This window comes from Drosophila biarmipes, chromosome 3L, assembly GCF_025231255.1.
Source record: "Drosophila biarmipes strain raj3 chromosome 3L, RU_DBia_V1.1, whole genome shotgun sequence".
Taxonomy (NCBI): Eukaryota; Metazoa; Arthropoda; class Insecta; order Diptera; family Drosophilidae; genus Drosophila; species Drosophila biarmipes.
The window spans coordinates 17708105-17718895 of NC_066613.1; the positions used below are offsets into that span (position 1 = coordinate 17708105).

Consider the following 10791-nt stretch of genomic DNA (forward strand, 5'->3'; position numbering starts at 1 on the left):
AGTATGGAAAATGCACTGTTTTCACTTGATCCAGGGTAATCTTCTTTATAGCTATGTACAACCTTAAAGAATAGTTTAAAATTGTATTAATATTGAAAGCTAGCAATTGCTTGGTCGAGTGGATTGGCAGGCCTCTGTCTCTGAGTTGTAGTACTCATTCGCATTGCAATAGTATAACCAGCCGAGGTAATCCCGGCTCAGTTTATAGCAGTAGACATACCTACAAGAAAGGTGGATCCATAAGGAGAATTCGTATAGAAGATCATAGGTATACTTGCATTTGACATGTGGTATCTGTCTCAACCCGGGAGTACCCTTTGGTCCTGATCTTTGCGCAATAGACATTGGGATCCACTTCCGAAGACTCTGTTGTGGTGCTTGGAGTACTAGTAGATGGCTCAGAAGTTGTGGGTGTAGTGCTTGAATGGGTTGTATTAGCAGTAGAAGTGGAGTCTGTAGTTGGTTCTGTGGTGACTTCTGGAGTGGTGGTACCCGTAGACTCCGTTGTTTCTTGAGTACTGGAAACGGTTGTAGATTCTGAAGTAGTAGTATCTGTGGTAACAGCCGTTGTTGGGGTTTCAGTCACTGTTTCCTGGGTACTAGAATCCGTTGTAACAACTGGGGTTGTGGGATCAGTGGTCACTATCGTGGTTGAGGTATCGGTCACCGTTTCTTGAGTACTGGAATGCGTAGAAGATTCTGGGGTAGTGGAATCAGTGGTAACTGTGGAGGTTTCGGTGACTGTTTCCCGGGTACTGGAGTCCGTTGTTATTTCAGAAGTGCTGGAATCCGAGGACTCCGTTGTAGTGCTCTCTGTGGTCACTGATGTCTCCTGGGTACTCGAATCGGTTGTGGAATCTTGCGGTGCAAAGTACAAGATAAAAGAAACCACAGGCAATAAACCCATAAACAAAGGTGTGATATTTTTATATATATTTACCAACCTGTTGCCATATCCGTTGTGGTCGTAGAACCATCTGTGGCACAAGCTGGCTGTGGGAAAACAAGTGTGAGATTTGGCATATCATGGCAAAAGCTTATTATATCGCACTTCCGCTGAATCCATGGTGGCGCAAAATCCCGCCAGGACGCAGTAGTATCCATCCTGGCAGTTTTGGACTGCGCTTTCGTCCACTGAGCCTTCACCGAAGCACATGCCAAAGGCGGTTTCGTTGACACAGGCGTACTGTCCATTTGTCGAGGAGCAGTCGTAGCAGGTGGACTGCCCAAGGGCCCTCTCCGAAAACCAGGCGAGCAGTAAGATCTGGAACCAACAATGAAATGGGTCACTTTTTCTGGGTTCACTGCGCCCTCGATTTACCCCGAGAGTAAGATTTGCCAGCATAGTTTGTCTGTTTGCCGGGAAGAGCAGCCTGCTTGTGATGCCCGGCCAAGTGCCAATTCTCTTTATAGGAGGCTAAGCCGGTCCGCACCTTCAGTTAGCGTGTGCTTAGCGCCCATAAAAAGATAACCAGCCATTCTTATTACCCAAGGCAACAGTTTTACGATGCCATAGAACAAAATTCGGCACCGCTGCCAAAATGTACAAATAAGTCTTGCGCGTTGTTCTGTGACCATTCGCAGAAGATCTATAAAGTTGTCAAGATGTACAAGTTCTTGTGTTTGGTGAGTACCACAGATCCTGATAAAAACGTTTTTGATTACAATCTTAACTTACTCAAAAGAAAATTAAGCAAGAAGCCAGGTCTTGACCCTCCAAATCCCAAATATATTTCCAGTTGGCTTTAGTAGCCTTGCCCATCGTTTGGATCCAGGCAGACTGCAATGTGTGTCAATCGAATGGAGCATCCTGCATAAACCAGACCGCGTATAATTTGTGCTTCGGCGGCACTGAGCCGAATACCAACCAGACCTTCATCTGCACCGACGGCCTGGTGTGCACGGACCAGCCTGTGATTTGCTTCCAGCGGAGCGAAAATCCCGCCAGTTGCGGGGACACGGACAGCTGTGGCCAGTGTGCTCCCAACTACACCTTCGCCTGCACCTCGCTTAACACTTTCGCCTTCTGCTTCGGTGCCACAACGCCCACAAGTGTCACGGGAAGCTGCCCAGATGGCTACTTCTGCGACGCCTCCACTCAGGAGATATGCGTGACGAAGACCACTGATGATTCCATTATCTGCCACAAGAATTAACAAAGCTGTGCTATGTAAATATTTTGAGCCGGTGAGGACAGTCGTTTATATAACAAAACATTACAATTATAATATGCCTCTCAACATATTATTTGTAATGCAAATTTAATTGTAAAAGCAAGTTGTAATTTTAAAACAAGTTAAAATTAAATATTTGTTCAAGGATTAATAAGTTATTATTTTGTTTTTAGACAACATAAAATACTTTACTTTTACTGACAAGGACGTTTCTATAATACGTTTTCCCCAAAATGAGCATAAAACATAAACGAAAGGCTTAATATTTGCTTACCGTTAAGAAAGCAAGAATACTATAACTACTTTATAATACCTATTACTTTTGCAAAACTGCAAATCTAGAAAGTCTACAAGTCTAGAAAATCCTCAATCCCCTCTGTGGTCTTATGCTCCAGCCAGGATCGGGCAGTCCGCAGCGGGGGCAGCCGGAATCGCCACTCGTCGCAGCAGTACTTGTATACCTCATCGCCCAGTTGCAGCAGCTCTGTGGCGAACTCCCGCTCGTCCTCCTTCCAGGTGCGATCCTCAGAGCCCCCAAACATTTCCATGCGCAGCAGGGCGGCCATCGTGGGTCCCAGATACTTCTTAATGGCCATGTACAGCTGTGGTTTGGTCAACGAGTTGGATGCGGGCTTAGTGGGAGTGGTAACCTTTGGACGTTCCGCCTGCAGCCGTATTAGCTTGTCATTCTCCTCGGTCAGTTTTTCAAACTCGGCCTGTAGATTTTTGTAGTCCTGAAGCAGCTTTTCACGCAGGTCGTCTGCGGAAGAAGATGGTTTTTCAGCAGTATCACATCCATCCTGACTGTCAGTGCTGGGGACTATGCTCTCATCTTCGTCATTCGAAAAGCATGCAGATTCTGTATTCAGAGGCGACTCATTAAGGTGCTTCCCTTGGCCCGGCTTCGAGTTAAAGTGGCTGGACTGGGAGGGTTTTTCACTTTGTGAAATCTTTTGCGTGTTTAGGTTCTCTGCCAAATCGTTTCTAGTTTCGGCGAGGCTTTTAGTCTTTTGTTCTGCATCTGGTATCTTTTTTCTCTTAGTCTGCTTCGCACTCAGTACGTCTTCCTTCGGCATTCCACGCTTTCTAAGTATATCTGCAGACATCTTCTTGGGCTGCTCTTTGATTAGCTTTGGCTTATTAATGCCCTCCACAAGTGTACTTGTTTGTTTAGGGCACTTTTCTATCATATTGGACAGCATCTGCCTTTTAGTTGAATCTTCAGTCTGCTCTTCATTTGGAGTCGCGTTTCCCTCACTTGTCGAGCGAGTCTCCACTGGCCTTTTCACCAACTTGATGCCCAACGAAGGCTGCAGTTGACTTATTATATCCAGAATGTTTTGAGGCATGGGCATATCCGAACCTCCACTGGTTGATGCTGTGACATCCTGTGTCTCCACCGCCACCCTCTCTTTGGGCTGAGCCGGCTGCTCTTGCTCCGCATCCACCGAACAGTCTGGTTCCTGAACTTCGTCCGCTGGTTGCTGTCCCTGCGCTTCCGGTGGTTTCTCCACGGAATCTTGAGTCGGCTTGCCGGTTACCTCGGCCTCATCCTCGTCCACGAATCCCAGGGGACACTTGAAGTGCTTGGGCGGTATTAAATGCGGCTGCGTTGGAGGCTTCAGCTTTACCAGAAGCGGCTCCCCGTTCTGGTCGAGACTCGCATAGTCCAGGGCCAAATCCCTGTTGATCCTCAGCAATGTGGGCGTCTGCTTGGGCGCGAGCCTCTCCATTTTGTAGTTCATAAAGGATTCGGCGCGAAAGTGCCTGGCGCAAACAGTCCTGGTGGCCCATTTGTTTGAAGGCGCATTCGCACAGTATTTAATCCACTCTTGCATCCTCTCCGGGTCCTTAGTCGGGAACTTGAAGAAGTGCATGTTGGGGTTGCGTTTGGAGTTCACCGGGCAATCACGAAAGCTGCACTTAGTGCCGCCCATCGTTTTGTTTTTTTAAATTAAGTTAAAAATATGTTCAAATCAGCTATCATTTGAGAACAATCGATATCGATGCAAACGAATTTCGTTACTTATCGAATATAGTCGATTGGTATGTCGATATACCAAACAATAGGGGTAGTGGTGGAAGAATTATCGATATGGCGGGACTTTCGGAAAATCTAAATTTTATTTTACTAATACACATTTGAAGATATATTTTAATATATAAATTATTTTCTATAATATTAATATAAAAAAGTAATATATTAGTGAATGAACTTAAAACATTTGTAAATCAAATTTAGTAGGATCTATGAGAAATAAATACTAACTAACATGCGTTGTATTAATTAACATTAGTAATAAAAAATAATTGAAGGCAGAATTTTTAGAAATATTTTAAAAGGTAAACAATTCTTGTTAGTGCTTCCAACAACTAATTGTTTATAATGGTAAAAATACTTTTCTCTGAAAAAATTTAAGAATAAAATTCTGGTATGTAATCAAAGTGGAAATCATGAAAGTCAACGCTAATATAAGCCATCCTAGTGGGCTGTGCTCAACCGTTCCGACTATCCCAAGGAACCTCGACCGAACCCCATTCAGTATCATTTTTGAATCCGCCCGCACAGGCTGAGCACCTTTCGACCGTCTCACAACACTGAACGCCGTTCGCATCAACCGGAAACCGAGTCCCTGGCGTCTGGAAATCTCTCGAAGCGTCTAGAACATTCGCGGCTGGGGCTGTTTTTTCTATAAAAGCAGCAGCGCGGCGAACGCCGGTCGAGTCTTGAAAAAAATCTAGTACGGTGCGCGTCGACAGCGTCTGAAAAGTTTTGTGAATTTCCAATTCTGCACAAAGCAAAGTGAAAATTATATTTTTACCTTTATTCTGTGAATAGAACGAAAGACATACATACAAGGTGAGTAGACCCAAAAAACCAGTGAATAATTTTGATTAACAATGGAAACGCCGAAAACTGCAATTGGGCCTGTGCATCTCGAATGTTCTTGACCCAAATGCGGAATATCGATTTAAGAGTTCTAGAAACCAAGTGATGCAAGATGTTTGCATTGCTCGCGGAATATAATATTATTTTCCTTGCTTAAATGGTTTTTGCCGCTTTTTTCAAAGGTGACTCAACGTGCACACAGTCATGGCTGAAACGCCGGCTTTTTTTTTCGCTAGAGAAAGTTCTAGAAGTTTTTCTCCCAAGCATGAATTAAACTGGCTTCCAAATGGTCTGCTTAATTTTAAATTACCTCCTTTAATTAACCCTTACACGTGCTTTCGTTGCATTTGCATTTACAGTTTGCACATGCCGCACAAACACATGCAAGCTTAGCCCCATACTTGCAAACAAAATTGTGGCGTCAGTCCGCGAAAAATCTTGATAGCATCGTGTTTTTATGCTTTTCGATTCGCTGTAACTATGGTTGCCAGGGAGATTACTTTTCCTTGGGCTTCTAGATGTTTCCAATTACTAACTTGGTTATGTACGAATTTTCAATGTGCAATGCTCTCACATACATATCCATACGCAGATACACGTGTATGTACAGTGGGGGTAGGCAAAATAGCAATATGTTAACGAAAAAAGAAAAATGCTTGGCTTCTATTATATCTTAGTTGTTTGACCCTCAATCCAATTTTAATGACACAGAAATTTCTGGAACACTCGGGACGCTCTTCGAAACATTTAGACAAAACAAACATGCCAATTACTATCATAACAAAATTAATGCTAAATTCATCATCCCTCAAGTTTTTCAATTTCATTTCCTGAATTTGCGTCACCGAAATTTCTGGAACCTAAAGAATGGGCTTTGCAATTTAAACCAAAAATTAATGCTGAACTAACTGACTAACTATTTTGGGCACTATTAGTTTGACCCCCACTGTGTTTGCATACGCGCATGTTAAATGAGCCATGTGCAAAAGAGAATGATGAAGAGAGGGAGGGAGAGAGAGAACAAAGCGGAGAGCAGCTGCCGAAAATGCAGCTGCGTCTCCAGTATTTTCCACCCGCCGACTTAAACTAATCCAATCCTCGCTATAATCCCTTCCAGATGCCTGAGGAAACAGAGACCTTCGCCTTCCAGGCTGAGATCGCTCAGCTGATGTCCCTGATCATCAACACATTCTACTCGAACAAGGAGATCTTCCTGCGAGAGTTGATCTCGAACGCCTCCGATGCCCTGGACAAGATCCGCTACGAGTCCCTGACGGATCCCAGCAAGCTGGACTCCGGCAAGGAGCTCTACATCAAGCTGATCCCCAACAAGACGGCCGGCACTCTGACCATCATCGATACCGGTATCGGTATGACCAAGTCCGACCTGGTCAACAACTTGGGAACCATCGCCAAGTCGGGAACCAAGGCTTTCATGGAGGCCCTGCAGGCCGGTGCCGATATTTCCATGATTGGTCAGTTCGGTGTGGGTTTCTACTCCGCCTACCTGGTGGCCGACAAGGTGACCGTCACCTCCAAGAACAACGATGATGAGCAGTACGTGTGGGAGTCCTCGGCCGGAGGATCCTTCACCGTCCGTGCCGACGACTCTGAGCCCCTGGGCCGCGGTACCAAGATCGTGCTGTACATCAAGGAGGACCAGACCGACTATCTGGAGGAGAGCAAGATCAAGGAGATTGTCAACAAGCACTCCCAGTTCATTGGCTACCCCATCAAGCTGCTCGTGGAGAAGGAGCGCGAGAAGGAGGTCAGCGACGATGAGGCCGATGACGAGAAGAAGGAGGGTGATGAGGAGAAGAAGGAGATGGACACCGATGAGCCCAAGATCGAGGATGTTGGCGAGGATGAGGATGCCGACAAGAAGGACAAGGATGCCAAGAAGAAGAAGACCATCAAGGAGAAGTACACCGAGGATGAGGAGCTGAACAAGACCAAGCCCATCTGGACCCGCAACCCCGATGACATCTCCCAGGAGGAGTACGGCGAGTTCTACAAGTCCCTGACCAACGACTGGGAGGACCATCTAGCCGTCAAGCACTTCTCCGTGGAGGGTCAGCTGGAGTTCCGTGCTCTGCTCTTCATCCCCCGTCGCACGCCCTTCGATCTCTTCGAGAACCAGAAGAAGCGCAACAACATCAAGCTGTACGTGCGTCGTGTCTTCATCATGGACAACTGCGAGGACCTCATCCCCGAGTACTTGAACTTCATCAAGGGTGTGGTCGACTCTGAGGATCTGCCCCTCAACATCTCGCGTGAGATGCTGCAGCAGAACAAGGTGCTGAAGGTGATCCGCAAGAACCTGGTCAAGAAGACCATGGAGCTGATCGAGGAGCTCACCGAGGACAAGGAGAACTACAAGAAGTTCTACGACCAGTTCAGCAAGAACCTGAAGTTGGGCGTGCACGAGGACAGCAACAACCGCGCCAAGTTGGCCGACTTCCTGCGCTTCCACACATCTGCCTCCGGCGATGACTTCTGCTCCCTGTCCGACTACGTGTCGCGCATGAAGGAGAACCAGAAGCACATCTACTTCATCACCGGCGAGTCCAAGGACCAGGTCAGCAACTCTGCCTTCGTGGAGCGCGTCAAGGCCCGCGGCTTCGAGGTGGTCTACATGACCGAGCCCATCGATGAGTACGTCATCCAGCACTTGAAGGAGTACAAGGGTAAGCAGCTGGTCTCCGTCACCAAGGAGGGTCTGGAGCTGCCAGAGGACGAGAACGAGAAGAAGAAGCGCGAGGAGGACAAGGCCAAGTTCGAGAGCCTGTGCAAGCTGATGAAGTCCATTCTGGACAACAAGGTCGAGAAGGTGGTGGTGTCCAACCGTCTGGTCGACTCGCCCTGCTGCATTGTCACCTCGCAGTTCGGCTGGTCCGCCAACATGGAGCGCATCATGAAGGCTCAGGCTCTTCGTGATACCGCCACCATGGGCTACATGGCCGGCAAGAAGCAGCTGGAGATCAACCCCGACCATCCCATCGTGGAGACTCTGCGCCAGAAGGCCGATGCCGACAAGAACGACAAGGCCGTCAAGGATCTGGTCATCCTGCTGTTCGAGACCTCTCTGCTGTCCTCTGGCTTCTCCCTGGACAGCCCCCAGGTGCACGCCAGCCGCATCTACCGCATGATCAAGCTGGGTTTGGGCATCGACGAGGACGAGCCCATGACCACCGAGGATGCCCAGAGCGCCGGAGATGCCCCCTCGCTGGTTGAGGACACCGAGGACGCTTCCCACATGGAGGAGGTCGATTAAGCGACCAGAACAAACCAAAATTCATTATCACTCGCATTCACATACACAATTTACTTGCGTTCCGAACTTTTGTACTTAGTTTACGACGGCCGAGTTAAATTTTGTATCCCCATTAACCCTTTGCCGCGTTGTATGCGACAAGAACAACATACGCTTAACTCATACATATAAACCAGAATAACTCTTAAAATGGTTAGGTTCCCGCAAAACATTCAAGAGCAGTTGTCGTTTTAAGAACTTCTAATTTAGAATCCAAGTAATTTATGTATAAAACTAAAGACTACGTACGCGCTCTAGTTGATATAGCTATATAAAGAATGGAGTAAATGTATAATTAAGGTTTGATGACCCGATCGATGATAAACATAAAAACAACCAACCAAATAAACAAGCAGATGTGTTTTAAAATCAAACCTACGAAAGAGTATTTATTGGGGTGCAGACGAGGTCTACGAATCGGATTCTTTGCGGAGGAGCTGCTCAATGGCCTCCACTGTGGACACTCCCTTGCTGATCAGTATTATCTTGTTGCGGGATCGGGAGCCCTTGTCCAGGGAGACGTCGCTCTTTCGCAGGCCGAGCACCTTGGAGAGGAACTTGACCAGCTCGGCGTTGGCTTCTCCCTCGCTGGGTGGCGCGGCTATTTGGACGCCCACGCCCTCGAGGCCGATGCCGGTGATGCCGTTCTGCTTGGCGCCCGGCTTGGCCAGAATTTGTATGCATATGTTGCCGCTTTTGTCCACTGTAATCGGGCTGGCTTCCTTGGCCGGCGTGGATTTCGCATCGGTTTTCGCACTTTCGCCGGTGGCCTTCGACTTGCCCTTGCTCTTCGACATTATTGGGGCGTTGACCGATGTAAACAGGCGGCGCATGAACTCTGTGTCGATTATCTTATTTAATTTCTAGATTTAAATGCATTTTAAAGGGAATTTTTAGCCGAATTTGCAAAGTTTTTGAGTTTGATCAGCTGTTTGTGGGCGAAACCAGGGCTGCAGTAAAAGTAGGGATGAGCGGAACTCGTGAGTGGAAAACCAGTATTTTAATAGCGGTTTCGATTTACTAAATTTAAATATTTGTAATAAAACTATAAACCAGTTCTATACTTTTAGGAACATTTCTTAAATTCTGATTTCCAAGGGGATAGTATTTAAGTTACCTCTTGATATTTGTATTTTACATTACTACACATTGCTTATTAGCTCATTTAGTAGTCCCACGTTTTCCGAAGTAAAACTCTTGTTTAGGTAAAAAATTATCATATATTCATCATTGTTATGTACTCATAGTTCTCCTCTACTCGTCTTTGCATTAGAAAACAACGCTTTAACACTTTGCACTATTCAAAACTGCATCGAGAAGCATCTTAAAAATGCATTTGGCGCCTATAAACGATCAGTGTTGTGGTGAGTGTGTAGGAGAGAATTGCAGGAATGCGCATTGCAGAGCTTAGCGAAAGGCGTTAAGTGGACTGAAATTTTGTATGTGTTCTATAAGGGTAGATATTGCGGACACGAAAATAAACTGCGAACAGCCAGGTTACTTCGGGTCATCCTCTGGTTGCACATGATTCCGGGCGGGCGGAGCCAGCTAGAGCTGGGGAGGGTGTTCTGGAAAGGCTTTCTAGGAGTAGCAAGTGGAGGTTCCGGAAGGCTCTATTATCTTCCTCCAGATGCGGCTGCTTTAATGTGTGTAACTAGGGGTTCCTTACGCGGCGCGTATGGACTGAATGATCTGGAAAATGGCCGAGCCGCAGACCACGAAGATGAAGAGCGCCAGCAGCCAGGGGCCCACGGGGTATTGGCCCTCTTTCGTTTTCTGCAAGTAAATAGAAACAGAGATTAGGCGTCGACTTCTGACTTCTGGGTGGTAAATATGTATTGCAGTTGGTGATTAGTGGAAAACGTCTAATCAGAGTTTCCAGAAGTGCAGATAACACCCTCACACACACGCAGACCAGCTTCCTCCGCACACATACATCTACATCGGCCTTAATAAAATCAATGACGGCGTGGCACTTTCGGCAATTGATTATCGGCTAAATCTGGCCTTGCTCTTGGTACTATCTATGTTTTACCCTAATCATCTATGTTGTATCTGCGCGTTTTGTGCGAAACTCACCGAGGACTTGGGGACATTGCCACGCATTGTCACATATTTGCTGGCCTTCTCGTTGGCGACGCGCATTCTCTGTGGAGGAGCCATTTTCTGTTGTTGTGAAGTACACGTCTGGAAATCGCAATTAAATTGAAATTGATGAGTAATTGACCGGCCAATTGTCTGAGCTGCAGCTTGCGTGCAATTGATCGCTTTGAATGGCACAGGCTGTGCAACACTCGAACTCGTAAACTCGTACCTTTTCAGCCAAAAATACAAAAACAACGAAAACGATTGGAAAGCGACGACACGTATGCTGTAGAGGTGGAACTTGGAAATCGATAGGATCGATGTTATCG

At 46.6% G+C, this 10791-nt stretch overlaps 6 protein-coding genes across 6 annotated transcripts; 2 read left to right on the forward strand and 4 right to left on the reverse strand.

Moving 5' to 3' along the window:
- Positions 1-44: 44 nt before the first annotated feature.
- LOC108034406 (uncharacterized) lies at positions 45-1811 on the reverse strand. Its single transcript, XM_050886723.1, has 6 exons — positions 1679-1811; positions 1322-1589; positions 1052-1264; positions 945-993; positions 279-858; positions 45-220 (listed from the first exon to the last, which is right to left on the reverse strand). The coding sequence occupies exons 2-6, from the start codon at positions 1343-1345 to the stop codon at positions 100-102; spliced, it is 987 nt and encodes a 328-aa protein (XP_050742680.1). The 5' UTR covers positions 1346-1589; positions 1679-1811; the 3' UTR covers positions 45-99.
- Positions 1558-2290, forward strand: LOC108035054 (uncharacterized). Its single transcript, XM_017110434.3, has 2 exons — positions 1558-1626; positions 1740-2290. Exons 1-2 carry the CDS (start codon positions 1606-1608, stop codon positions 2154-2156), a joined length of 438 nt encoding a protein of 145 aa, XP_016965923.1. The 5' UTR covers positions 1558-1605; the 3' UTR covers positions 2157-2290.
- LOC108035051 (uncharacterized) lies at positions 2195-4170 on the reverse strand. The gene has a single exon (XM_017110430.3). The coding sequence runs from the start codon at positions 4109-4111 to the stop codon at positions 2522-2524; it is 1590 nt and encodes a 529-aa protein (XP_016965919.1). The 5' UTR covers positions 4112-4170; the 3' UTR covers positions 2195-2521.
- A 640-nt stretch (positions 4171-4810) lies between these two features.
- On the forward strand, positions 4811-8751 carry LOC108035050 (heat shock protein 83). Its single transcript, XM_017110429.3, has 2 exons — positions 4811-5034; positions 6182-8751. The coding sequence occupies exon 2, from the start codon at positions 6182-6184 to the stop codon at positions 8336-8338; it is 2157 nt and encodes a 718-aa protein (XP_016965918.1). The 5' UTR covers positions 4811-5034; the 3' UTR covers positions 8339-8751.
- LOC108035052 (UPF0235 protein C15orf40 homolog) lies at positions 8737-9335 on the reverse strand. Its single transcript, XM_017110431.3, has one exon. The coding sequence runs from the start codon at positions 9208-9210 to the stop codon at positions 8788-8790; it is 423 nt and encodes a 140-aa protein (XP_016965920.1). The 5' UTR covers positions 9211-9335; the 3' UTR covers positions 8737-8787.
- A 239-nt stretch (positions 9336-9574) lies between these two features.
- LOC108034552 (stress-associated endoplasmic reticulum protein 2) lies at positions 9575-10669 on the reverse strand. The gene is made up of 2 exons (XM_017109480.3): positions 10457-10669; positions 9575-10153 (listed from the first exon to the last, which is right to left on the reverse strand). The coding sequence occupies exons 1-2, from the start codon at positions 10538-10540 to the stop codon at positions 10043-10045; spliced, it is 195 nt and encodes a 64-aa protein (XP_016964969.1). The 5' UTR covers positions 10541-10669; the 3' UTR covers positions 9575-10042.
- Positions 10670-10791: the final 122 nt, after the last annotated feature.